The 24561-nt window shown below is 46.8% G+C and overlaps 2 protein-coding genes across 4 annotated transcripts in view; one reads left to right on the top strand and one right to left on the bottom strand.

The window, feature by feature from the left end:
- Positions 1 to 323, top strand: part of dapp1 (dual adaptor of phosphotyrosine and 3-phosphoinositides) — a 108437-nt gene extending 108114 nt beyond the window's left edge. Inside the window, exon 9 of the mRNA XM_072495271.1 lies at positions 54 to 323. Within this exon, the coding sequence (XP_072351372.1) occupies positions 54 to 95 (42 nt within the window). The 3' untranslated portion in view covers positions 96 to 323. The remainder of the gene's footprint in view (positions 1 to 53) is intronic.
- lamtor3 (late endosomal/lysosomal adaptor, MAPK and MTOR activator 3) overlaps positions 1 to 23106 on the bottom strand; it is a 31827-nt gene extending 8721 nt beyond the window's left edge. The window contains exons 1-6 of one of the 3 annotated variants that reach the window (XM_072495276.1): positions 23027 to 23106; positions 13805 to 13848; positions 12023 to 12057; positions 8721 to 8779; positions 5368 to 5501; positions 3470 to 3533 (exon numbers count right to left, since the gene is read on the bottom strand). In XM_072495276.1, the coding sequence (XP_072351377.1) occupies positions 3470 to 3533; positions 5368 to 5501; positions 8721 to 8779; positions 12023 to 12057; positions 13805 to 13813 (301 nt within the window). In that variant the 5' untranslated portion in view covers positions 13814 to 13848; positions 23027 to 23106. Of the gene's footprint in view, positions 1 to 3469; positions 3534 to 5367; positions 5502 to 8720; positions 8780 to 12022; positions 12058 to 13804; positions 13849 to 22789; positions 22901 to 22982 lie in introns of those variants that run through there. The other 2 variants (XM_072495275.1, XM_072495273.1) reach the window with 2 other exon arrangements.
- Between the last annotated feature and the right edge of the window lie 1455 nt (positions 23107 to 24561).

The raw sequence follows: 24561 nt of genomic DNA, 5'->3' as shown, positions 1-24561 counted from the left end.
CTTAATCACTCGCTGCATGAAATAGCTTTTCCACATGTCACTTTTTGTTTCAGGTGAGGAGGAAAACCAGCTACAAGCAAGGTCACTGGCGTTAGGCAAGAGAATCCAGTGGCAGAGCAGGAATTTGAAACAGCATTGCTGATGAATTCTGGACATGGAATGGAAGGAGCAACAACAGAAGGAGTAAGAAAAGGAGGCAGCAAACCAATGCTGGGCATCCAGACTCATGTTGCATTTGGTGGGCCAGTATTGCAGGTCAGGCAAGAAGAACATTGTATTGTGAATTATAAATTGTAGAAATAGTAAATAAACCTAGGAAAGGATTTAAAATGTATTTGGTGCCTGACTCCAGGACTGATAGAAATATTGGGCGAAATTCTCCATCCCGCCCCGCCACATTTCTGCCCCGACCCGCCGGCGGGAGTCTCCGTAACACCGGCCGGTCAATGGGGTTTCCCATTGTGGGGCAGCCCCACGCCGTCGGGATACCCCCGGGCGCCAGCAAAACGGAGACTCCCGCCGGCGGAGAATGACGCCCATTATATTGCTGCAAAGCTTGGGCAACCTAACCACAAAGTTAGAAACAAGTTCTAATGAACTTGGATTAAAATAAGATACAAAACTAGTTATAGAGTCCCATTAGGAGCCACTAGTTCATCTTTTTATTAAAAACAGATATCGCTGCTCATGTAATACATTCTCCAAAAAGACCTCAATATACCGTGGGTGGCACAGTGGTTAGCATGGTTGCTTTACAGCACCAGGGACCCGGGTTCAATTCCCGGCTTGGGTCACTGTCTGTGCGGTGTCTGCACGTTCTCCTGTGTCCGGTTTCCTCCCACAAGTCCCAAAGACGTGCTTGGACATTCTAAATTCTCCCCCAGTGTATCCGCACAGGTGCCGGAATGTGGCAACTAGGGTCTTTTCACAGTAACTTCACTGCAGTGTTAATGTAAGCCTACTTGTGACACCAAAAACAATTTTTTAAAAATGTACATTTCAAGAGAGAAGAAATACAATCTTCATAGAACTACTTCCTACATACGTTTGTGCTTGGGTCTTCACTTGCTTTAGTCAAACACATCGAGGCAGATGAGTTATTACAGGAAATGTCAATGCCTAAAATATTTCTTCGCATTTCCTGAACTGTTCTGCCAACATGGCCCACTAAAAGCGCTTTATACCATCGTTAACATCATTGGGTCATCAACCTAGTGTTCGATAAATGTTATCTTCAGAAATAGTAATGAATAAAGTATGCATGGAACAGACCGCAGGAGATTAAGTCCAAAATGACTAATTTCAATGCCTATTTTAACCATTGTTCAGGTTAGGTCTCCCTCAAATTATGTTGTTTAACTTCATACATGCTCATTATATTGACAACTCGACAGACTACATACATGGAGCTTCAGGTGGAAAATTCCAATCATATACTATGCCAATTTGGTATATACCAAAATAGCCTTCCCTGCTCCAGCTCATAGGAGCACCTGTGTTTGTAACCAAATGCGATTGCCTCAACTGTAAAGACATTTTACCACAAATGTAAGTGACTAAAACCACCCTAATCTCATAAAATCATAGAATTTACAGTGCAGGAGGCCATTCAGCCCATCAAGTCTGCACCTTGGAAAGAGCACCCTACTTAAGCCCCATGGCTCCACCCTATCCCTTTTAATCCCACCTAATCTTTTTTTGGACACTTGAGAGCAATTTAGAATGGCCAATCCATCTAACCTGCACATCTTTGGACTGTGGGAGGAAACCGGAGCACCCGGAGGAAACCCACGCAGACACGGGGAGAACGTGCAGACTCCACACAGACAGTGACCCAAGCCAGGAATCGAACCTGGGACCCCGGAGCTGTGAAGCAACTGCGCTAACCACTATGCTACCGTGCTGCCCTCAGAGAGGGTGAAGGGGAAAAAAAATAACAAATTTCATCTTCGGTTGGGTTAGTAGCACTCTCATCTGAGACAGAAGGTCATGGGGCTGAGTCCCATTAAAGCTTTTCTATTGTAATACTATAACCAAATGTGCATAGCATGTACTGCTTTTATTGACAAAAGCAACTGCTTTTTTATTCAGTTAACCTAGCAGATGACAAAAATGTCTTGTGAAGAGTGGGATTGCATGTTTGGAGTCCTGGAACAATATTTGCATGGACTTAATGTACCAATGTGATAAGGCAATATGAAAACTGTATCCCAATTGTCTTCAGCATCATTACAGTGGTATGTATTTTAACATGTATAACCTATGTGGGCGGCATGTGGCGCAGTGGTTAGCACTGGGACTGTGGCGCTGAGGACCCGGGTTCGAATCCCGGCCCTGGGTCACTGTCCGTGTGGAGTTTGCACATTCTCCCCGTGTCTGTGTGGGTTTCACCCCCACAACCCAAAGATGTGCTGGTTAGGTGGATTGGCCATATCATTTTATTAAAACAGTAAAAATATATACAAGGCCAAACGGTACAAACACTAATTTTGTGTTGGAGAAACAGGGTGCCTTCCCCTCAGTATCAATTTACGGGGAGGGGGTGGGGTGGATACTCTGATTATTAAAACAGTTCACAACACATTTCTACAAAAAACTAATGGTTCAAGCACTAAACATTGCGCTGGAGAGACCAGATACCCTTGCCTCTGTACCAACAGAAGGGAAAGGAAGGGGAGTGGTGGGGAGAGAGGGGACAGGAGGGTGGTGGGGAGGGAGGGAATCGGGTGTTGGTGGAGCCCAATAGGGCACTGCCGGAACTATCTACGGAGGCAGAAAAATAAAAGAACCTTCAATTATGATGTGCCAGGTTCCGGGAGACCCCCAGAGGGGGTGAGGGGTGACACAGTGTCAGACACGAGTGAGCCCCACACCCCGTTACAGAGCACCTCATGTGCACCCTGCGCTCCCGACACTGGGCGGCTGACAACCTTCGGACAGTCACCCTCCAGGCCCGAATCCTCCACCACACTGAGTGCAGCGGGCAACACGGACCCACCAACCAACCCAGGGCCTGCCTTCATCCCGCCACCAGAATCATCAACAGGCGGGATCTCCTCAGGCTCCTACAAGCTAAATTGCCCCTAAATTGGAAAACAAAAAATAACTGGGTGCTCTAAATTTATTTAAAAAAACATGTGTAACCTACAAATAATAATAATGTTTAATAGTGTCACAAGTAGGCTTACATTAACACTGCAATGAAGTTACTGTGAAAATCTCCTAGTGGCCACACTCCGGTGCCTGAACGGGTACACAGGGAGAATTCAGAATGTCCAATTCACCTAACAGCACGTCTTTCGGGACTTGTGGGAGGAAACCGGAGCGCCCGGAGGAAACCCACGCAGACACGGGGAGAACGTGCAGACTCCGCAGACAGTGACCCAAACCGGGAATCAAACCAGGCTCCCTGACGCTGTGAAGCAACAGTGCTAACCACTGTGCTACCGTGCCGCCCGTAATGAAGTACCTGTGTTGGCGCTGCTGTTAGCTATGAAGCTCACAACCAAAGGCAACCGGTTAAATTGCACAACCTGGAAAACAAAAAGGGCAATAATAATTTTTTCTTAAATCACCAAAGCTGAACGTTGTTATGGTCAAAATTCAAACAAGAAGACTAGTTCGTAGGAACTGACTGGCCATCTCCACTGGTGATGAGTTTACAATAAAACTGGAGTTGAGGACACAGGATTAACAAACGAAGAACAGCGCATGCCTGCGTCATGCTGTGTTAACTCAAATGTTATTACAATTACAATAGCCTTTCTCGAAGCTTCCTGCCTGTTTGATGCTCTGTAACTGCAAAGTTGAAGAAATAAATATTTTGAGTGAGAACTTCCATCACACTGAGGAGACGCCAAGTCAATCCATATCCAACAACCCGCTCTGAAAACTCTGCTGACATTTTGCACCACAGCAGCTGAAATAATCCACAACATTCAAAAAACAAACATTCTAAATGAAACCCGCAACATTAAAAAGTCTTATATTACCCATCTCACAAAGTCTATTTTCCCCATCTCATCCTTCATAAGGTTCCGGAATTTAGATCCTCATCATCTCCAAAGTCCTTCCTTGGGTCATACTCTGAATGTCAAGTTTCTTAAAATCAGTCCATTTGTTTTTGATATATATTGTTTACAGACTAATAAACAGGGGCAGAAACATTACCTCCGTCCACTTTCAGTGGGCAGATAACTATGCCAGAAGGAATGGTTGGACATTACAGCTAACCAATAAGCAGATTAAAACGAGTAAGGCCTCAACCAATTGGTGCAAACATTTCATTTTGTTGATCAATAACTTGCTTCCCCATTAGACGATGGTACAGTACCTGGGGCTGGTTTAGCACAATGGGCTAAACAGCTGGCTTGTAATGCAGAACAAGGCCAGCAGCGCGGGTTCAATTCCCATACCGGCCTCCCCGAACAGGCGCCGGAATATGGCGACCTGGGGCTTTCCATAGTAACTTCATTGAAGTCTACTTGTGACAATAAGCGATTATTATAATTATTATTATTATATTGGGGAGGATTGTGGGGGGGGAGGGGGGTTATTCAGAGGATGGATCCCACTGCAGGCCAACAGTATAACTGCAGCATACAGGTGCTGTTCCACTGCCTATCACAGAGGGCAGCCAAGAGCCGGTTTGAGCACATACAAAAGTTCTCCTGGTGCTGGAAACAATTTAAAATGGAAATACACATCCCTGACCCTTTTAGAGGAAACATAAAATCTAATTTAAATATACAAGATATCTCTGCCAACAGAAGATGCAAGGCAAGGATTGTAATGTACATGTCACCCAGCCATCCTGATCCTGAAGTGGGTAAAGCTGTTGTGCCAATTTGAGCATGTTCATTAGAGCATGTTTTCAAAGTTTTAAAAGTTAAATGCAACTTAGAATCAAAGAACTAAGAAAAAAAATATTTTATGGGATGTGGGTGTCGCTGACTGGGTCAACATTGGTTGCCCATCCCTAATTGCCCTTGAACTGAGTGTATTGCTAGACCATTTTCGAGGGCAGTTAAGAGTCAACCACATTGCAATGCATCTGGAGTCAAATTTAGCCCAGACTATGTAAAAATGGCAGATTTCCTTCCCTAAAAAACATTAGTGAACCAGATGGGTTTGTACAACAATCAATGACAGTTTCATGGTCACCATTACTAGCTTTCAATTCCGGCTTTATCAGTTGAATGTAAATTCCACCAGCTGCCATGGTGGGATTTGAACCCATTCCCCCAGAGCATCAGTCTGGGTCTTTTAATTACTAATCTAATGACATTGCAACTACACCACCATCTCCTCATAAAAAATACACCTGTGTAGAAAAATGCACTGAATGGGGTGGAGAGAAGAAATCACCTGGTATGTATTGTAATAGCAAATTATGCTTTTGTTCTTTGAAAGTCCCAGCTTGCTTCCTTGATCTGTTGCTAGTGCGAAGGTAGAGAGGAATCCAGGTCTCAGTGCATGTTCTGGTGCATTATCATTAGCAACTGAAGGAAGATAACCCACAGGAATAATTAGTTTCTACTGTTCCACTTGCACAAACGTAGCAAGCTACTGCAGAAAAGTACATTAGCAAACGGGGAGAATCCATCACAATCCACGTACCAGCAATACTGGGTTGGGGGCAAGCTGTAAGAAATGTCAAAAAACTCTGAAATATAACTTCATTGAATTATAGAAAGGCAAGAGCAATAGGAGGAGGAGGAGGCCATTCGGGCAGCCGCGTCCATGCCATCCCTCTGCAAGTGCAATTCACCTAGTCCCACTCCCTTGCAGTTTTCCAGTAACCTTGTAAATCTTTTCTCTTCAAATAATTATCCGATTCTCTTCTGAAGCCTCAATTGAATCTACCTCCGCCACAGAGATCACTGATCTAGAACGGATATAAAGCAGCCATTCCACACAACAGTGTCGTCAGTTTGGTTAGGTTGGTAGCACTTATTTTCTTTTCCTGCAGTCCAAGCTTATGGATTCATGCTCCAGTGCGGAGTGCAATTATGGCTGTCACTTGAGTACAGTATTGATGAGAGGTACTATTTCTGGAGTATATGTATTTTCAAAAGGCATTTGATACAGTGTCACACAACAGACTGGTGAGCAAAATTCTACCTCATGGAATAAAAGGGAAAGAGAGTTCCCCAGGGGTCAGTGTTGGGACCCCTGCTCTTCCTGATAGAGATTAAATGATCTGGACCGTGGTGTTCAGGGCATGATTTGAAAATCTGCAAATGTTATGGAGGTTGGAAACATCATCTGTGATGAGGATAGTTTGAACTTCGAAAGGACATGGATGTGTTGGTAGATTGGGCAGGCAAGTGGCAGATGACGTTCAATGCAGAGAAGTGAGAGGCGATTATTTTTGGCAGGAAGAATATGGAGAGACAGTATAAGATGAAGTGAGAAACTCTAAAGGAGGTGCAGGAAAAAAGGGACCTCGGTGTATGTGTACACGAGTCATTGAAGATGGCACAACAGATTGAGAGAGCAGTTAATAAAGTGTATAGTATCCTCAGCTTTATTAATAGGGACATTGGGTACAAGAGCAAGGAGGTCATGTTGAACTTGTATAAAACACTAGTTAGGCCTCATTTGGAGTCTCAGTCTTGGGCACCATACTTGAAGGAAGTGAAAACATTGGAGGGAGTACAGAGGAGATTCACAAGAATGATTCTAGGTGGCACAGTGGTTAGCATTTCTACCTCACAGCGCTGAGGACCCCGGTTCAATCCTGGCCCCAGCTCATTGTCCGTGTGGAGTTTGCACATTCTCCCCGTGTCTGCATGGGTCTCACCTCCACAACCCAAAGATGTGCAGAGTAGGTGGATTGGCCGTGCTAAATTGCCCCTTAATTGGAAAAAATAATTGGGTACTCTAAATGTATTTAAAATTGATTCTAGGGATAAAGCACTGCAGCTGTGAGGATAGATTGGAGAGGTTGGGACTATTTTCCCCAGGGAAAAGGTGAGAGGAGACTTGATGAAGATATAAGATTCTGAGAGGTGTGGACAGGGTAAATAATTTTAAAAAAAATTAATTTATGGGATGCAGGCATCGCTGGTTAGGCCAGCATTTATTGCCCATCCCTATTTATTCTTCAGAAGGGATGATGAGTCGCCTTCTTGTGCCGCTGCGGTCCCAGAGGTGCAGGTATACCCACAGTGCTGTTAGGGAGGGAAGGAGTGAGTTCCAGAATGTTGACCCAGCTGGGTCAACATTCTGGAACTCACTCCCTCCCTCACTTGGACAATAAATGTCCAAGTCAGGGTGGTAACTTGGAGGGGAACCTCCAGGTGGTGGGGTTCCCAGGTATCTGCTGCTCTTGTCCTTCTGGATGGTGTCGGTCATGGGTTTGGAAGGTGCTGTCTAAGGAACCTTGCTGAATTCCTGCAGTGTAGATGGTACACACGACTGCCACTGTTGTCGGCGGCGAAGGGTTTGAATGTCTGTGGAAGGTGGAGCAATCAAGCGGGCTGCTTTGTCCTGAATGGTGTAAAGCTGCTTGTGTTGTTAGAGTTGCACTCCTCCAAGCAAGTGGAGTGTATTCCATTACACTCCTAACTTGCGCCCTTTGTGTGGAGGGGGGGGGGTCAGGAGGCAAGTTACTTGTTTTCCTAGCCTTTGATCTGCCCTGGTAGTCACAGTATTAATATGGCTAGCCCAGTTCAGTTTCTGATCAATGGTAACCCCTGGGATTTTGACGGTGGGGGATTCAGTGAGGGTAATGCCATTTACTTGTCTCTTGTAGGAGATTCTCTCTTGTAGGAGATGGTCATTGCCTGGCACTTGTGTGGCGCGAATGCAACTTGCCACTTGTCAGCCCAAGCCTGGATATTATCCACGTCTTGGTGCATCAGGATAGGACTGCTTCATTATCAGAGGAGTCGTGAATGGTGCTGAACATTGTTCAGTCATCTACGAACATCCCCACTTCTGACCTTATGATGGAAGGGAGGCCATTGATGAAGTAACTGAAGGTGGTTGGGCCTCGGACATTACCATGAGGAACTTCTGTAGTGATGTCCTGGAGCTGAGATGATTGACCTCCAACCATCACCCTTTGTGCCAGGTATGACTCCAACCAACAGAGTTTCTCATGGATCTCTATCTGAAAAGATAGAACATGCAAAGTTACGGAGATAGGGCAGGGGAGTAGTACTAGGTAGAATGCTCTTGCCAAATGGCCTGCTTCTGAACTGTAAAAGAGTTTGAGATTCTCCGATAACATCCTATTGTATTATTGGAAGAGCAGGGGACTCTTCCCATTTCCTATCCAACAATTCTCTCCAACCAAAACCCCAACAAAACAAGTTATTTAGTTGCACACTCACGTGCTGTTTGTAGGACCTTGCACTTGCCTTTACAATAATGACTGATTTCAAAGTAATTCTTCAGTTGTAAAGCATCAAAGAACTGAGAGACCATATAAATGCATTGTGTTTTGTACCCCCTGCAGAAGTTAAATTTCACTGCTATAGTGTTTGACCAAACTTCAGAAAAACTGTTCACTGTTGGAATTAATTTATGCAAATCAGGATAAGATAATGCACAATAATTTTCAATCTGCATCACCTAATTTGAAACTTGCTTGGACGTTGTATAATGGCCAAAGACATGAGGAGCTATGCTAAATTTGAAGCATAAAACAATTACTGATCAATTATAAGATCACAGTAAAAGGGCAGCCTTAATGAGCAGCTATAAATTACCTTTAATCACAGGTACTCCATCTCTGTCAGAAACTACAATGGCGTGAAGGCCCTCAACACTGTAAAACAATGATGCAGAATTATTCACGCTGCATCTTTACATTGGTACCAGAATTTTAAAAGGTGCAATCTCTGAAATTATTACACAGCAAAGGTTCTATTCATTGAAAAACTGTAATGAAAACCACACAGAGCTACTGAGAAATCAATGGTCACAACAATGGGGAGTATTAACAAACAAGAATTTAAAATATTTTAACATTCTGCTGGGGTTCCTGAAGCTGCTTGAAAATTTGGCAACAACCACATTACAGGGTGACACGGTGGCACAGTGGTTAGCACTGTTGCCTCACACGCCAGGGACCCGGGTTTGATTCCGACCTCGGGTGACTGTGTGGTGTTGGTACATTTTCCCCGTGTCTGCGTGGGTTTCCTCCGGGTGCTCCGGTTTCTTCCCACAGTCTAAAGATATGCAGGTTGGGTGGATTGGCCATGATAAAACTGCCCCTTAGGGTGGCGTTGCAGAAATAGGATGGGGGATTGGGCATAGGTAGGGTGGTCTTTCGAAGGGTCGGTGCAGTCTCGATAGGCCGAATGTCCTCCTTCTGTACTGTCGGGATTCTATGACATCAGTGGAACTCAAGTGCTTCCACTGCAATTAACTTGAAAACTACATTTGTTCAGATGTCTTCACTATCCCCCCCCTGTAAAACGGTCACATAACACAATGGGTGTGCATGTGAAAGAAAAAGCATATTTAAACCATGTATTAAATATAATTTTAAAACAACACAAAATAACCTGTGCAGGATTAGCTGCAGTATTCAAGTCAGTGACATAACAACAACCAATCTATTTCCATGCCTGATAAAGTTAATGTTTAAACATCATTTCCATCCTCCTCTGCTTACTATAGATCCCAAATTAAACAAAACTGTAGTAGTACAGCGAGTAAGGAATTCCTACACTCCTAATGCAATAACTACTGTACCATTTAATGCTGCCGTATTTAGTTTGCCCGCATAAAGCAATCGCGCTTTCAAAGTCGTTCTCCACCTGATCAAAATGACGACCATCAAAATGATGTTTACTTGTGTTTGTGCTAACAAAATTAAACAGAACACGTGCTTTGACCCCAGTGAATATATTTATTCAACAAACTGACCTAACCAAATAAGGGCACTTCACCCCGTCAATTGTGTTATTAGATTTGCTTTTTGGATAAGGATCAGACATGTATCCACTATTTAGGAATTTACTTTAAAAGTGAACTTTGCAGAAGGTTTTACAACACGAATGGCAGCATGAGGACGTTAGGAACACTATTATCAACATAAAAGCTTTAGTATTACAGAAAGAAAAAAGAGAGTTTGAAGCTTTTCATCTTGCACTCATCAGATATGCATAAATCCTTGGAATGTGACCCAGAGTTTGGCTGGGTAAAGCATCCCAACTTTTACACTGCTCTTGTACATGGCTGCATAAACTCTGCCCGTGCTTGGCCAGGTCAGCCCCAATGTCCTGGTAGATCCTGATCCGGTGACCTTCCCAGTTACAATTTTTTGTTCGCCTTTCCCAGCGCAGGATCCTTTCCCGGTCTTGGTACCGGTGCATTTTAGCGATAATCACCCTTGGTTGTTCTCCAGCTTTGGGTTTTGGACGAAGCTACTGGTGGGCTCTGTTTATTTCTGGTGGGTTGGGGAAGCTATCCCTTCCCACCAGGCTGCCCAGCATTTGGGTCACATAGTCTGTGGGGTTCCTGCATTCGATCCCCTCCAGCAGGCCCACAATCCGTAGGCTTTGGCGCCTCAATCGGTTTTCCTGATCTTCAATCGTTCCTCTGAGTCCCCTGCGTCACGATCAACCTTCGATATCTCCTTCTCCAGGGCGGCGATCCGATTGCCCTGGTCTGTGGAGGCCTCTTCCAGCTGCTTTATGGTGCTTTCCTGGGCGTCCAATAACCTCTCCGCCTTGTCTCGGACTACCTTTATCGTTGCCAGGGCTTCCACAACCACACCCCGGACCGCAGCCTGGATATCGGTTTTCGGCCCCTCTCTATGTTCCCTCAGTTCCCTTGAGAGAAACATCCTCCAACCACCCTCTGGAGAGAGGGAGCTCCTTGTGGTTCTCACTCTGGCAAGGCCCGGGTTTTGTCGTTTTGTGCGTCTGCCAGCTCAGCCATTTGCTTCTCCTGGCTTTTTCCACTTTTTGTTTCTACACAGCCTCTGGAGTGGCTGTTATTCGACATTTCCTTTCGGGCTGATGTGGTTGAGGTGCGGGGATATTTTTTTTCCTTGTGTTAGCGGGCTATTTCGGGTGAAAAAGCCTATTTCCTGGTGTGTAAGGGGAGAGCCACCTGATGTGCAACTCCTCAGCACATCCCCATCACCGGAAGCCCAGTAAGAATAACAATCGTAAAGGTAACAACAACGTCTGCTACAAGAGATTGCTGATCGCCAACCAATTGGACGTCGACTGATAGATGTGTTGCAATGGAGATGAGTTAACTACCAAGCTTTTGTTTAGATTCAAACCGGGCAGGTTGACTCCGATTACTCAAGGCATTCCCCATGGGGAATGAACCATGGAATGGCTGTCCCCCAAGCTTTTGTTTAGTTGAAAAAGGTGTGACCGTGATCCTGCAGTCTGCAAAGCACAGGGTCACCGGAGTGCATATACATAGCATCTAGCATGACACTGGCAACCCAACTGATCATCTTAAATCGGTTGTCGATGTAAGTCCTAGCACAATCAGGGTTGCTAAACAACTGCTGTCAAATAGCAGAATCACATCTAATGTTGAACATTATGTTTTAAGGTTTGGTAAGCACGAGCTAGCTGAGTATTGTCCATATTCTGCCTGTTGCAAACAGCCAAAGGGGCTGTTTGAAACCATCCGCCAGTCATTGGGATCAATAATACAAACAACAGACCAATATCACCAAGTTTAAAACAGTTTGACATTTTCCCCTTTTTCTCCCCTAAACTGTTCCCCTCCCCCCCCCCCCCCACCCTCCCCATTTGAATTTAAATTGAATGTTCAATAAATTTGGATATAAATTGAAAAGATGAGAAATCTACTTTTGTAGCCAAAGAGAAAACAATTTTAGAAGTTAGGGAGAAAAAAAAGGGGAAAGAAAGGCAGCAATTAAGAAATATAGAAGTCTAATTGATACTTCAGAATTAATATAATAATTAATATTTTTTTAAGTAACTAAGGTATTAGCCAATTGAAATTAACTAAAGAAAAGTCAGAAATAGTAACCAATCAGAGATAAGGCCAGATCGATTTGTATTCTTACCTTGGCAATTGTTTGTAAAGGTATCGCTTCAAGTCCTGTATAAAAGAAAGACACTTAGACATTTTAACTGCATTATTACAACATAAGCATACTGCCAACATCCAATTTAAAACAATAATTGAAGTTTAAACCTCTCACTGCTTCAATGAGTTACAGAACTATCATGCATCTCTTTCAAAGAATCATTTAAAAACATGTTAAACCGACAGCCAACATCCAAATTAATTCAGGAACAGCACAGTGGCACAGTGGTTAGCACTGTTGCCTGGCGACTAGGGGCTTTTCACAGTAACTTCATTTGAAGCCTACTTGTGACAATAAGCGATTTTCATTTCATTTCATTTCACGGCACTGAGGAACCGGGTTTGATCCTGGCCCTGGGTCACTCTCCGTGTCCACATTGTCCACATGTCTGCGTGGGTTTCACACCCACAACCCAAAGATGTGCAGGTTAGATGGATTGGCCACGCTAAATTGCCCCTTAATTGGGAAAAAAGAATTGGGTGCTCTAAATTTTTTTTTTAAACATACAAATTAATTCAACCTGTGGTTTTCAATTGGTTATAAACTATTAAACTCACAGCAATCATGTATGAAGTATTTCAGAGTGAGATCCAGTATGCTAAAATAATCTGGACACCTCTCCTCGTGGGTGCCACAGTGGTTAGCACTGCCGCCGCACAGCATCAGGAACCCGGATTCAATTCCGACCTTGGAGGTGACGGTGTGGAGTTTGCACAGTTTTTTTGCACATTCTTCCTGTGTCTGCGTGGGTTTCCTCCGGGTGCTCCGGTTTCCCCTCACAGTGCAAAGATATGCAGGTTAGCTGGATTGGATATGCTAAATTGCCCCTAGGTGGTGTCACAAGGATAGGGTGGGAAATTGGGCCTAGGTTTGGGTGCTCTCTCAGAGGGTCGGTGCGCACTCAATGGCCCGAAAGGGCTCCTTCTGCACAGTAGGGATTCTATGATTCTAGGTCTGTGTCTCTGAGTTGGGAGGGTGAAGAATGATATAGAATAAACAGTGGTGGAAAAGGCAATGGCTTAACTCTGCCCAATGTTTAGCCAGATGAAATCAAGGCTCATTAGATGGCAGACAAGCAATTCAGCACAGAGACACTGGGGGAGTTAAGAGGAAGGAGCCAAACCCAAACTTTCAGGTGTGCAGCAGATAAATGTGAATACTGCACCACTGATATCAGGTTTAGGGAATTGTACCACTGCAGAAAACTGTTAGAAATAGACTGAGACAGAACAATGGAGGAATTTTAGTTCTGGAATAATTAGACATGGAACCAAAAGAACCTATCTTGTCAGATGCTGCACACTACATGTTAGATGAAATTCTGTTTGCATCTACAATGGCTACGTGGCTTACAGAAGTGGTAACATATTCAATGTACCACTCAGCTTGGTTAACTGCAGGGTGGCACGGTGGTGCAGTGATTAGCACTGCTGCCTCTCAGCGCTGAGGCCCTGGGTCACTGTCCGTGTGGAGTTTGCATATTCTCCCCGTGTCTGCGTGGGTCTCACCCCCACAACCCAAAGATGTGCACGGTAGGTGGATTGGCCACGCTAAATTGCCCCTTAATTGGAAAAAAATTGGATACTCTAAACGTATTTTTAAAAAGTTTGGTTAACTGCACATTTAATAATTGTTGGAACCTTGTGTATATCAAGTGCTTTAAAAAGCAGACTCTTTCCATATGCTTTTTAAACGCTGCAATCTCGACAGCCTAGCAAATTATATACATTTCCTTTCAGTAGTTAGGAAAATACTTACATCTGCCATTTTCCTTTAAAATTTCACACCAGACAAAAACAATTCTGAAAGACAAAACAGTAAAGTACCTCCTTTAAATGCATTACTTCTTTCTTGAGCTTAATAAAGACCAACTTATATTTAGCACTGTTGCCTCATGGCGCCGAGAACCCGGCTTAGATCCTGGCCCTGGGTCACTGTCCGTGTGGAGTTTGCACATTCTCCCGTGTCTGCGTGGGTCTCGGCCCCACATCCCAAAAATGTGCAGGGTGGGTGGATTGGCCATGCTAAATTGCCTCTTTTTTTTTTTAGAAAATATTTTATTGAGGCATTTATAATTTTTACATTTTAGCATTCTATACAACAGAGCGGTCCAGCACACGCAAAAACCCCACAATAACATACCCAACTTGCTAAATTGCCCCTTATTTGAAAAGAAAAAGAATTGGGTACTCTTAAAATTATTTTTTAAAAAGGAAAAAAATACTAAATTATAGTGTAACTAATTTTCACATGTAAACTCTGCTATAATAGAGCATCGGGGTGGAATTTAAGATCATAGAAATCAGTGTGATTTTTGTTTTCCACCTTTGCTCTCATCATTTAAGAAAGGATATCGTTGCATTAGAAGCAGTGCAGAGAAGGTTCACACAACTGATACCTGGGATTTGTGTTGGGGTGGGCAGGAGGTGCAGTGATTATGAGAAAAGGTTAGACAGGCTGAGCCTGTATCATAGAACATAGAACAATACAGCGCAGTACAGGCCCTTCGGCCCACGATGTTGCACCGAAACAAAAGCCATCTAACCTACACTATGCCATTATCATCCATATGTTTATCCAATAAACTTTTAAATGCCCTCAATGTTGGCGAGTTCACTACTGTAGCAGGTAGGGCATTCCACGGCCTCACTACTCTTTGCGTAAAGAACCTACCTCTGTCCTATATCTATTACCCCTCAGTTTAAAGTTATGTCCCCTCGTGCCAGCCATATCCATCCGCGGGAGAAGGCTCTCACTGTCCACCCTATCCAACCCCCTGATCATTTTGTATGCCTCTATTAAGTCTCCTCTTAACCTTCTTCTCTCCAACGAAAACAACCTCAAGTCCATCAGCCTTTCCTCAAAAGATTTTCCCTCCATACCAGGCAACATCCTGGTAAATCTCCTCTGCACCCGCTCCAAAGCCTCCACGTCCTTCCTATAATGCGGTGACCAGAACTGTACGCAATACTCCAAATGCGGCCGTACCAGAGTTCTGTACAGCTGCAACATGACCTCCCGACTCCGGAACTCAATCCCTCTACCAATAAAGGCCAACACTCCATAGGCCTTCTTCACAACCCTATCAACCTGGGTGGCAACTTTCAGGGATCTATGTACATGGACACCTAGATCCCTCTGCTCATCCACACTTTCAAGAACTTTACCATTAGCCAAATATTCCGCATTCCTGTTATTCCTTCCAAAGTGAATCACCTCACACTTCTCTACATTAAACTCCATTTGCCACCTCTCAGCCCAGCTCTGCAGCTTATCTATATCCCTCTGTAACCTGCTACATCCTTCCACACTATCCATTGGAGTTTAGAAGAATGAGACATGATCTTATTGAAACATATAGGATCCCGAGGGGTCTTGACAGGGTGGATTCTGAGTAGATGGTTTCCCCCTTTGTGGGAACGACTGGAACCAGGGGACTGTTTAAAAATAAGGAGTTTTCCATTTAATAGTAGACAGTGTTCAAAGGGTATGAGTCTCTCCCGGTAACAAGTTTAAAACAACAGTTTAGATAATAATTGATTGATTGATTTGATTTATTGTCACATGTACCGAGGTGCAGTGAAAGTATTGCGTACAGTCCAGACAGATCATTCCATACATGAAAAAAAACCATAGGACATACATAAATGCACAACGTAAATACATAGACACAGGCATCGGGTGAAGCATACAGGAGTGTAGTACTACTCAGTAGAGATGATGAGTGAAGAGATCAGTTCAGTCAATAAGAGGGGCATTCAGGCGTCCGGTAACAGTGGGGAAGAAGCTGTTTTTGAATCTGTTAGTGCGTGTTCCCAGACTTTTGTATCTCCTGCCCGATGGAAGAGGTGGGAGAGAGAATAACCCGGGTGGGAGGGGTCTTGGGTTATGCTGCTCGTTTCCCCAAGGCAGCGGGAGGTGCAAATAGAGTCAATGGATGGGAGGCTTTTTCACGCGATGGACTGGGCTGCTTTCCATGGTGCATCCGTAAAAATTGGTAAGAGTCAATGTGGACATGCCGAATTTCCTTAGTTTCCTGATGAAGTATAGGCACTGTTGTGCTTTCTTGGTCGTAGCGTTGTGGGTGTACCAGGACAGATTGTTGATGTGTACACACTAATAGGGTGGCACTACCAAGTGTCAAGGGATGCCTGAAATGAGGTGGGAAGAGAGGGGGACCTGAAAGGGTAGAAAAAAATAGGGAGCCATTTGGAGGGGGTGTGTGGGAAGAAGAAGGGGTCTGAATTGGGAGGTGCTGAAAAGGGGGGAGGGTCTTCGGCAGTCCCATCGCAGGATGTTGGTCATTTGAGGGGAGCCTGATGACTGAGTGGTGGGAGGGGATGGGTCTCTACCAGCGAGTTGGGGGGCTGAAAGTTGGCTGGAAATCGGGGTGCCTGATCACAGGTGAGCCGGCCAGGCTAGCATCTTTAGATCCTGCACATTTCTTTTTTTAAAAAAATATATTTATTAAAGTTTTTAACAACACAATTTTTTCCCCTTACAAACAATAACCCCCCCCCGGTAACAAAATAACACAATCGCACTGAGCAAGATATATACATGGCAAAATGGTATATTTACATAGCTTTATACACTGGCTCTCGCCCGCACGTGCCAGTTTCCCCCACCCTCCATGTTATCTCCTGCTCATCCATCCCCTCAAACAATCTCTCGTCCCCCCCCCCCCAACCAGGGTTGCTGCTGCTGCTGACCGCCCTTCCTCTAACTCTCCACGAGGTAGTCTAGGAACGGTTGCCACCGCCTGTAGAACCCCTGCGCAGACCCTCTCAAGGCAAACTTAATCCTCTCCAGCTTTATGAACCCAGCCATGTCGTTTATCCAGGCCTCCAGGCTAGGGGGCTTTGCCTCCTTCCACATTAGCAAGATCCTTCGCCGGGCTACTAGGGACGCAAAGGCCAGAATGCCGGCCTCTTTCGCCTCCTGCACTCCCGGCTCATCCACTACTCCGAATATTGCTAGCCCCCAGCTTGGCTTGACCCGGACTTTCACCACCTGAGATATTGCTCCCGCCACTCCTCTCCAGAACCCCTCCAGTGCCGGGCATGTCTAGAACATATGGACATGGTTTGCCGGGCTCCCTGAACACCTTCCACATCTGTCCTCTACCCCAAAGAACCTACTCAACCTCGCCCCCGTCAAGTGCGCTCTGTGAACCACCTTAAATTGTATCAGGCTGAGCCTGGCACATGAGGAGGAGGAATTAACCCTACCCAGGGCATCAGCCCACAAACCTTCCTCGATCTCCTCCCCCAGCTCCTCCTCCCATTTACCCTTCAACTCTTCTGCTAGGGCTTCCCCCTCTTCTTTCATCTCTTGGTGTATTGCCGAAACCTTGCCCTCCCCGACCCATACACCCGAGATCACCCTGTCTTGAATTTCTTGTGCCGGGAGCAACAGGAATTCCCTGACCTGTCGCCTCACAAAAGCCCTCACCTGCATATATCTAAATGCATTTCCCGGGGGTAACTCAAACTTCTCCTCCAGTGCCCCTAGGCTCGCAAATGTCCTGTCAATGAACAGGTCCCCCATTCTTCTAATCCCCGCCCGATGCCAGCCCTGGAACTCCCCGTCCATCTTCCCCGGGACAAACCGGTGGTTACCCCTGATCGGGGACCACACCGAGGCTCCCACTGCACCCCTGTGCCGTCTCCACTGGCCCCAGATCGTTACCGTTGCCGCCACCACCGGGCTCGTGGTATACTTTGATGGCGAGAGCGGCAGCGGTGCCGTCACCAACGCCCCCAAGCTCGTTCCTTTACAGGACGTCATCTCCATCCTCTTCCATGCCGCCCCCTCTCCCTCCATAACCCACTTGCGGATCATCGCCACATTTGCTGCCCAGTAGTAGCTCCCTAGGTTTGGCAGCGCCAGCCCTCCTCGGTCCCTACTGCTTTCCAGGAACCCTCTCCTTACCCTCGGGGTCTTATTCGCCCACACAAACCCCATAATACTCCTACCCACTCTCTTGAAAAAGCCCTTGGTGATCACGATGGGAAGACACTGAAACAGAAACAAAAACCTCGGAAGGACCACCATTTTGACCGACTGCACTCTACCCAACGAGAGTGGCAACATGTCCCATCTTTTAAAGTCCACCTCCATTTGGTCCACCAACCTCGTCAGATTCAATTTGTGTAGGGCACCCCCAGCTCCTGGATCCCCAGATACCGAAAACTCCCCAACGCTGTCCTCAGGGGTAGGTCCCCTATCCCTCTTTCTTGGTCCCCTGCCTGTAATACAAAAAGCTCACTCTTCCCTACAATGAGCTTATAGCCCGAGAACTCCCCAAACTCCCCTAGAGTCTGCATGACATCCACCATCCCCTCCATTGGGTCCGCCACGTACAGCAGCAGGTCATCCGCCTATAGCGACACCCGATGCTCTTCTCCCTGCACATCTCTTTTTCGGTGCACCGACCTACTCAGCGGGAATCTTGCCGGCTTTCCTGTTGGGGAAGTCTTTGAGAGAATTCTGCCCTATACTCCAGTTGTGGTCTGACCAGTATTTTATAACGGTTCAATGCTTCTGTTGCTTCTACGTAGAAAGCCAAATACCGAGTAAGCCTTTTTAAGAAGTGCCTTCTCAACTTGTCCTTCCACCTTTAAAGATTGATGTAAATGCCCCTCCAGGTGTCCCTATTCCGTCAGACCCTTTAAAACTGTACCACTAATTTATTATGCCTATATTTATAGTGCCTCTCTATTCTTCATAGTTGTGTTAAATTTTACCAGTCTACGTCATTCTGGAATATTCATTGTTTGACATTTTGGGGTTTAAGGTCATTGGCAAACTTTGTTACGCCCTGTATAACCAAGTCCAGGTCATTACTTTTTAGTCAAAATGGCACACTGCAGACATAACCTGGAACCTAAAACCATAGCTGTAGAAATTGGGTAGGAAAATTACAGCTTCTAATCCCTTTAGGGGAGGGTTTGTTTAGGGGGCCTGACAAGAGAGGCTAGTGTGAGAGCACACATTTTAAAGAACAGCGCTCTCCTTTGGTGAGTGGAGGGTATAAAAGATTTGAAATGATTGGTGAGAGGAGAGATAGTCAGAGTTTTACAGCACAGAAAGAAGCCCTTCGGCCCACCATGTCTACACCGGCTGTAAGCCATCCATCTATTCCAATCCCATTTGCCAGCACTTGGTCCGTAGCTTTGTATGCTACAGCATTTCAAGTGCTCATCTGAATGCTTCTTAACGTTGTGAGGGTTCCTGTCTCTACTATCCTTTCAAGCAGCGAGTTCCAGATTCCTACCACCCTCCAATCCCCTGCCCCTTACCTTAAATCTATTCCGCCTGGGTATTGATCCCTCTACCAAGGGGAAATGTTCCTTCCCAACTACGCCCCTCATAATTTTGTACACTTCAATCAGGTCTCCCCTCAGCCTTCTCTACTCTCAACCCCAGCCAAATCAGTCTCTCTTTATAGCTCAAATACTCCAGCCCAGGCAACACCCTGGTAAATTTCCTCTGCACTCTCTCCAGTGCAATCACTTCCTTCCTATGGTGCAGTGACCAGAACAGCCCACAGCACTCCAGCTGTAGTTTAACCAGTGTTTTATATATTCTATGCCTTGGTTAATAAAGGCACCTTTTTAATCACCTTAGTGACCTGTCCTGCCACCTTCAGGGGTCTACAGACATGCACAAGATTTCTTCGGTCCTCTGTACTTCCTATCATTCATACTCCCCTGCCTTGTTAGTCCCCCAAAAGGCATCACCACGCACTTTACTGGGTTAAATTCCATTTGCCACTGTCTATCTGACCAGCCCCATATATATCCCTGTAATCAAAGGCTTTCCACCTCACTCTTTACTACACCACCAATTTTCGTGTCATCTGCGAACTTACTGATCATACCCTCCACATTCTTGCCCAGATCATTATTAATGTAGACTACAAACAGCAAGGGACCCAGCACCGATCCCTGCGGTATACCACTGGACATGGATTTCCAATTACAAAACAACCTTCAACCATCACCCTCTGCCTCCTGCCACTAAGCCAGTGTTGGATTCATTTTGTCAAATTGCTCTGGATCCCATGGGAACTTATCATCCTGATCAGTTTCCCATCTGGGACCTTTGAAGTCCATAAGACCATAAGACATAGGAGCGGAAGTAAGGCCATTCGGCCCATCAAGTCCACTCCACCATTCAATCATGGCTGATTTCAACTCCATTTACCCGCTCCCTCTCCATAGCCCTTACTTCCTCGAGAAATCAAGAATTTATCAACTTCTGTCTTAAAGACACTCAACGTCCCGGCCTCCACCGCCCTCTGTGGCAATGAATTCCACAGACCCACCACTCTCTGGCTGAAGAAATTTCTCCTCATCTCTGTTCTAAAGTGACTCCCTTTTATTCTAAGGCTGTGCCCCCGGGTCCTAGTCTCCCCTGCTAATGGAAACAACTTCCCTACGTCCACCCTATCTAAGCCATTCATTATCTTGTAAGTTTCTATTAGATCTCCCCTCAACCTCCTAAACTCCAATGAATATAATCCCAGGATCCTCAGACATTCATCGTATGTTAGGCCGACTATTCCTGGGATCATCCGTGTGAATCTCCGCCGGACCCGCTCCAGTGCCAGTATGTCCTTCCTGGGGTGTGGGGCCCAAAATTGCTCACAGTATTCTAAACGGGGCCTAACTAATGCTTTATAAAGCTTCAGAAGTACATCCCTGCTTTTATATTCCAAGCCTCGAGATAAATGACAACATTGCATTTGCTTTCTTAATTACGGACTCAACCTGCAAGTTTACCTTTAGAGAATCCTGGACTAGGACTCCCAAGTCCCTTTGCACTTCAGCATTATGAATTTTGTCACCGTTTAGAAAATAGTCCATGCCTCTATTCTTTTTTCCAAAGTGCAAGACCTCGCACTTGCCCACGTTGAATTTCATCAGCCATTTCTTGGACCACTCTCCTAAACTGTCTAAATCTTTCTGCAGCCTCCCCACCTCCTCCATACTACCTGCCCCTCCACCTATCTTTGTATCATCAGCAAACTTAGCCAGAATGCCCCCAGTCCCGTCATCTAGATCGTTAATATATAAAGAGAACAGCTGTGGCCCCAACACTGAACCCTGCGGGACACCAGTCTACGTAGACCATAAGACACAGGAGCAGAATTAGGCCACTCGGCCCATCGAGTCTGCTCCGCCATTCAATCATGGCTGATATTTTTCTCATCCCCATTCTCCTACCTTCTCCCCTTATGAGTCAAGAACCTATCTACCTCTCCTCTTAAAGACACTCAGTGATTTGGCCTCCACAGCCTTCTGCAGCATAGAGTTCCACAGATTCACCACCCCCTGGCTGAAGAAATTCCTCCGACATAACTGCATTGCCCTCATTTGCACAACTAGTCACCTACTCATAAAATTCAAATCTTGATAAAGCTGACTATCCTTGCCTCCCCAAGTGGAGATTCATTCTGTCCCTCACTGGCCTGTAATTGCCTGGTATATCCTTACCACCCTTCTGCATAAATGTTCTGACTTCGGAGAGTTCTGACATCTAGAGCACTCTACCTGTAAGGATGTTGAAAGCTCATTGAATAGTTTTAAGAAATACTTTCACTTTGTGTCCATGGTCTCAGGACGTTCCAAAGCACTTTACAGTGAAGTAGTTTTAAAGTGCTGCAACATCCAAGTTGTAGAATGGTTACAACACAGGAGGCCTTTTGGTCTGTCATGTCCATGCAAAAGCATTCAGCTCACCCCAGCTCCTGTCCTTTTCATAGACTCCCTACAGTGCAGGAGGCCACTTGGCCCATCGGAGTCTGCACCGACCCTCCAAAGCAGCACCCTACCTCGACATGCACAATCCTTGTAACTCGACCTGATACCAACGTGCAATTTATCATGGACAATCTGCCTAATCTGCACATCTTTGGACCGTGGGAGGAAACCAGAGCACCCGGAGGAAACACACGAAGACTTCGGGAGAAAGTGCAGACGGCACACAGTCACCCGAGGCCAGAATTGAACCCAACTCCCCAGCGTCGTGAGGCAGCTCACCCGCTTCCTGGTCTGTGCGGAGTCTGCACGTTCTCCCCGTGCGTGCGTGTGTTTCCTCCGGGTGCTCCGGTTTCCTCACGCGGTCCAAAGATGTGGAGGTTAGGTGCATTGGCTGTGATAAATTGCCCTTAGTGTTGGGTGGGGTTGCTGGGTGATGGGGTGCAGGTGTGGCTTGGGTCGGGTGCTCTTTCAAAAAAGCCGGTGCAGACTCGATGGGCTGAATGGCCTCCTCCTGCACTGTAAATTCTATGATTCTCATCGCTGTGCAGCCCCTTCCCCCACACCCCTAACCCTCTTCTCTTCAGATTGTCCAGTTCACTTGCGGTCAGGAGAGTGAAGGCGTCTCTGCTTCTCTCAGGCGGTGCATTACAAACCGGGGGCGCCCCAGCTGCTGAGGTTGTTGTTGTAACAGAGCCAACCCCGAAAGCGCACAGCAAGATCCCATAAACCAGCACAGACGAAGCTGAGCAGGTGCCCAGTCACAGTGACCAAGGATGAATATTGGCCAGGCGGGGAGAGGAGAGCTCCCGCCCCGGGGTTTCATCTGCCAGCCCCCCCCCCCGGGTCAGCTGGCCGGTCACGTGCCGCCCGAGTCAGCTGACTGCTGGCCGGTCACGTGCCGTCCGAGTCAGCTGACATCCTGCTCCCCCCCACGGCCCCCTGCAAAGCACAGGCGGAAACCCCCCACTCAAACCTGGCAGAAGCTTCTGGAACCTCCCGGAGGGGTGCGGGCGGTTATTGTACAGACGCTAGGATGAGGTTCCCATTGCCGGGCTCCGGCCCAGCGCTATCGCGGGGGTGGGTGGCCGGCCTCCTCCCGGGGGGAGGGAGGGGGGGGGGGGGCGCGCGGAAGCGGGCCTCCTGTCCGGGCCTGGCGGCGCTTTTACCTCAGCAGGCCTCCTGTCCGGGCCTGGCGGGGCGGCGCTTTTACCTCAGCGGGACTCCTGCCGGCGCTCGAGCACTCAGCTAGGGGGCGGGGCCAGCTCTCTGGGTGACGCACCGCTGGGCGGGGCCAGCTCTCTGGGTGACGCACCGCTGGGCGGGGCCAGCTCTCTGGGTGACGCACCGCTGGGCGGGGCCAGCCTCCTGGTCACATGTCCGCAGAGGGGCGGGTCTCCGCTTTGCTATCACGTGATCAGAGGACGTCACACGTGGAGCGTGCCCGACCCTCGGCGTCACATGATTGGAAAGTGCCCTGAGAGGGTTGGGCTATGGGGGGGGGGCAAGACTTCGATCACGTGCCTGGGCTGGTCATGAGTCCACGTGACCTCAAACTTTTGTATCTTTTTCCCGACGGACGGCGGAAGAGAGTATGTCCGGGGTGCGTGGGGTCCTTCATTATGCTGGCTGCCTGCCTTTTTGGCAGTACGAGTGATTAGCGCTGGAGTCCCAGGTTCGATTCCCCGCTGGGTCACTGTCTGTGTGGAGTCTGCACATCCTGTGTGGAGTGCTGCACTGTCACAGGGTCAGTACTGAGGGAGTGCCGCACTGTCAGAGGGTCAGTACTGAGGGAGTGCTGCACTGTCAGAGGGTCAGCACTGAGGGAGTGCCGCACTGTCAGAGGGTCAGTACTGAGGGAGTGAAATGAAATGAAAATTGCTTATTGTCACAAGTAGGCTTCAAACAAAGTTACTGTGAAAAGCCCCTAATCGCCACATTCCGGCGCCTGTTCGGGGAGGCTGGTACGGGAATTGAACCGTGCTGCTGACCTGCCTGGGTCTGCTTTAAAAGCCAGCGATTTAGCCCAGTGTGCTAAACCAGCCCCTTTGCTGCACTGTCAGACGGTCAGTACAGAGGGAGTGCTGGACTGTAATAGGGTCAGTACTGAGGGAGTGCTGCACTGTCAGAGGGTCAGTACTGAGGGACTGCTGCACTGTCAGAGGGTCAGTACTGAGGGAGTGCTGCACTGTAATAGGGTCAGTACTGAGGGAGTGCTGCACTGTCAGAGGGTCAGTACTGAGGGACTGCTGCACTGTCAGAGGGTCAGTACTGAGGGAGTGCCGCACTGTCAGAGGGTCAGTACTGAGGGACTGCTGCACTGTCAGAGGGTCAGTACTGAGGGAGTGTCGCACTGTCAGAGGGTCAGTACTGAGGGAGTGTCGCACTGTCAGAGGGTCAGCACTAAGTGTCTGTATTGAGGGGAGGGCCTCACGGCTGGGTGTTGTCTGCATGAGGGGCATGTTTTGTTTCCTCAGGTAAAATATCCCATCGCCTTACTATGAAGAATAGCATGGGAGTTCTTATTTTGTTCTATTTAATGGCATCAATAAAACCCATTTATCCGGTTCCTGTCACATTACCGTTTGTTGGTGCATGCTGTATACAAATTAGTTTTTGTGTTTCCTACGTCAGTGACTACACTTGTAATGTATTTCATAAAGTGTTTTGGGACATTCTGAAAGGTGCTATATAAATGCAAGTGTGTTATCTTCAATGCACATGGCAGCATTTCACACCAAGCTGCTG

The sequence above is a fragment of the Scyliorhinus torazame genome, chromosome 3, assembly GCF_047496885.1.
Source record: "Scyliorhinus torazame isolate Kashiwa2021f chromosome 3, sScyTor2.1, whole genome shotgun sequence".
NCBI lineage: Eukaryota > Metazoa > Chordata > Chondrichthyes > Carcharhiniformes > Scyliorhinidae > Scyliorhinus > Scyliorhinus torazame.
This window is presented reverse-complemented; position numbering and strand designations above follow the sequence as displayed.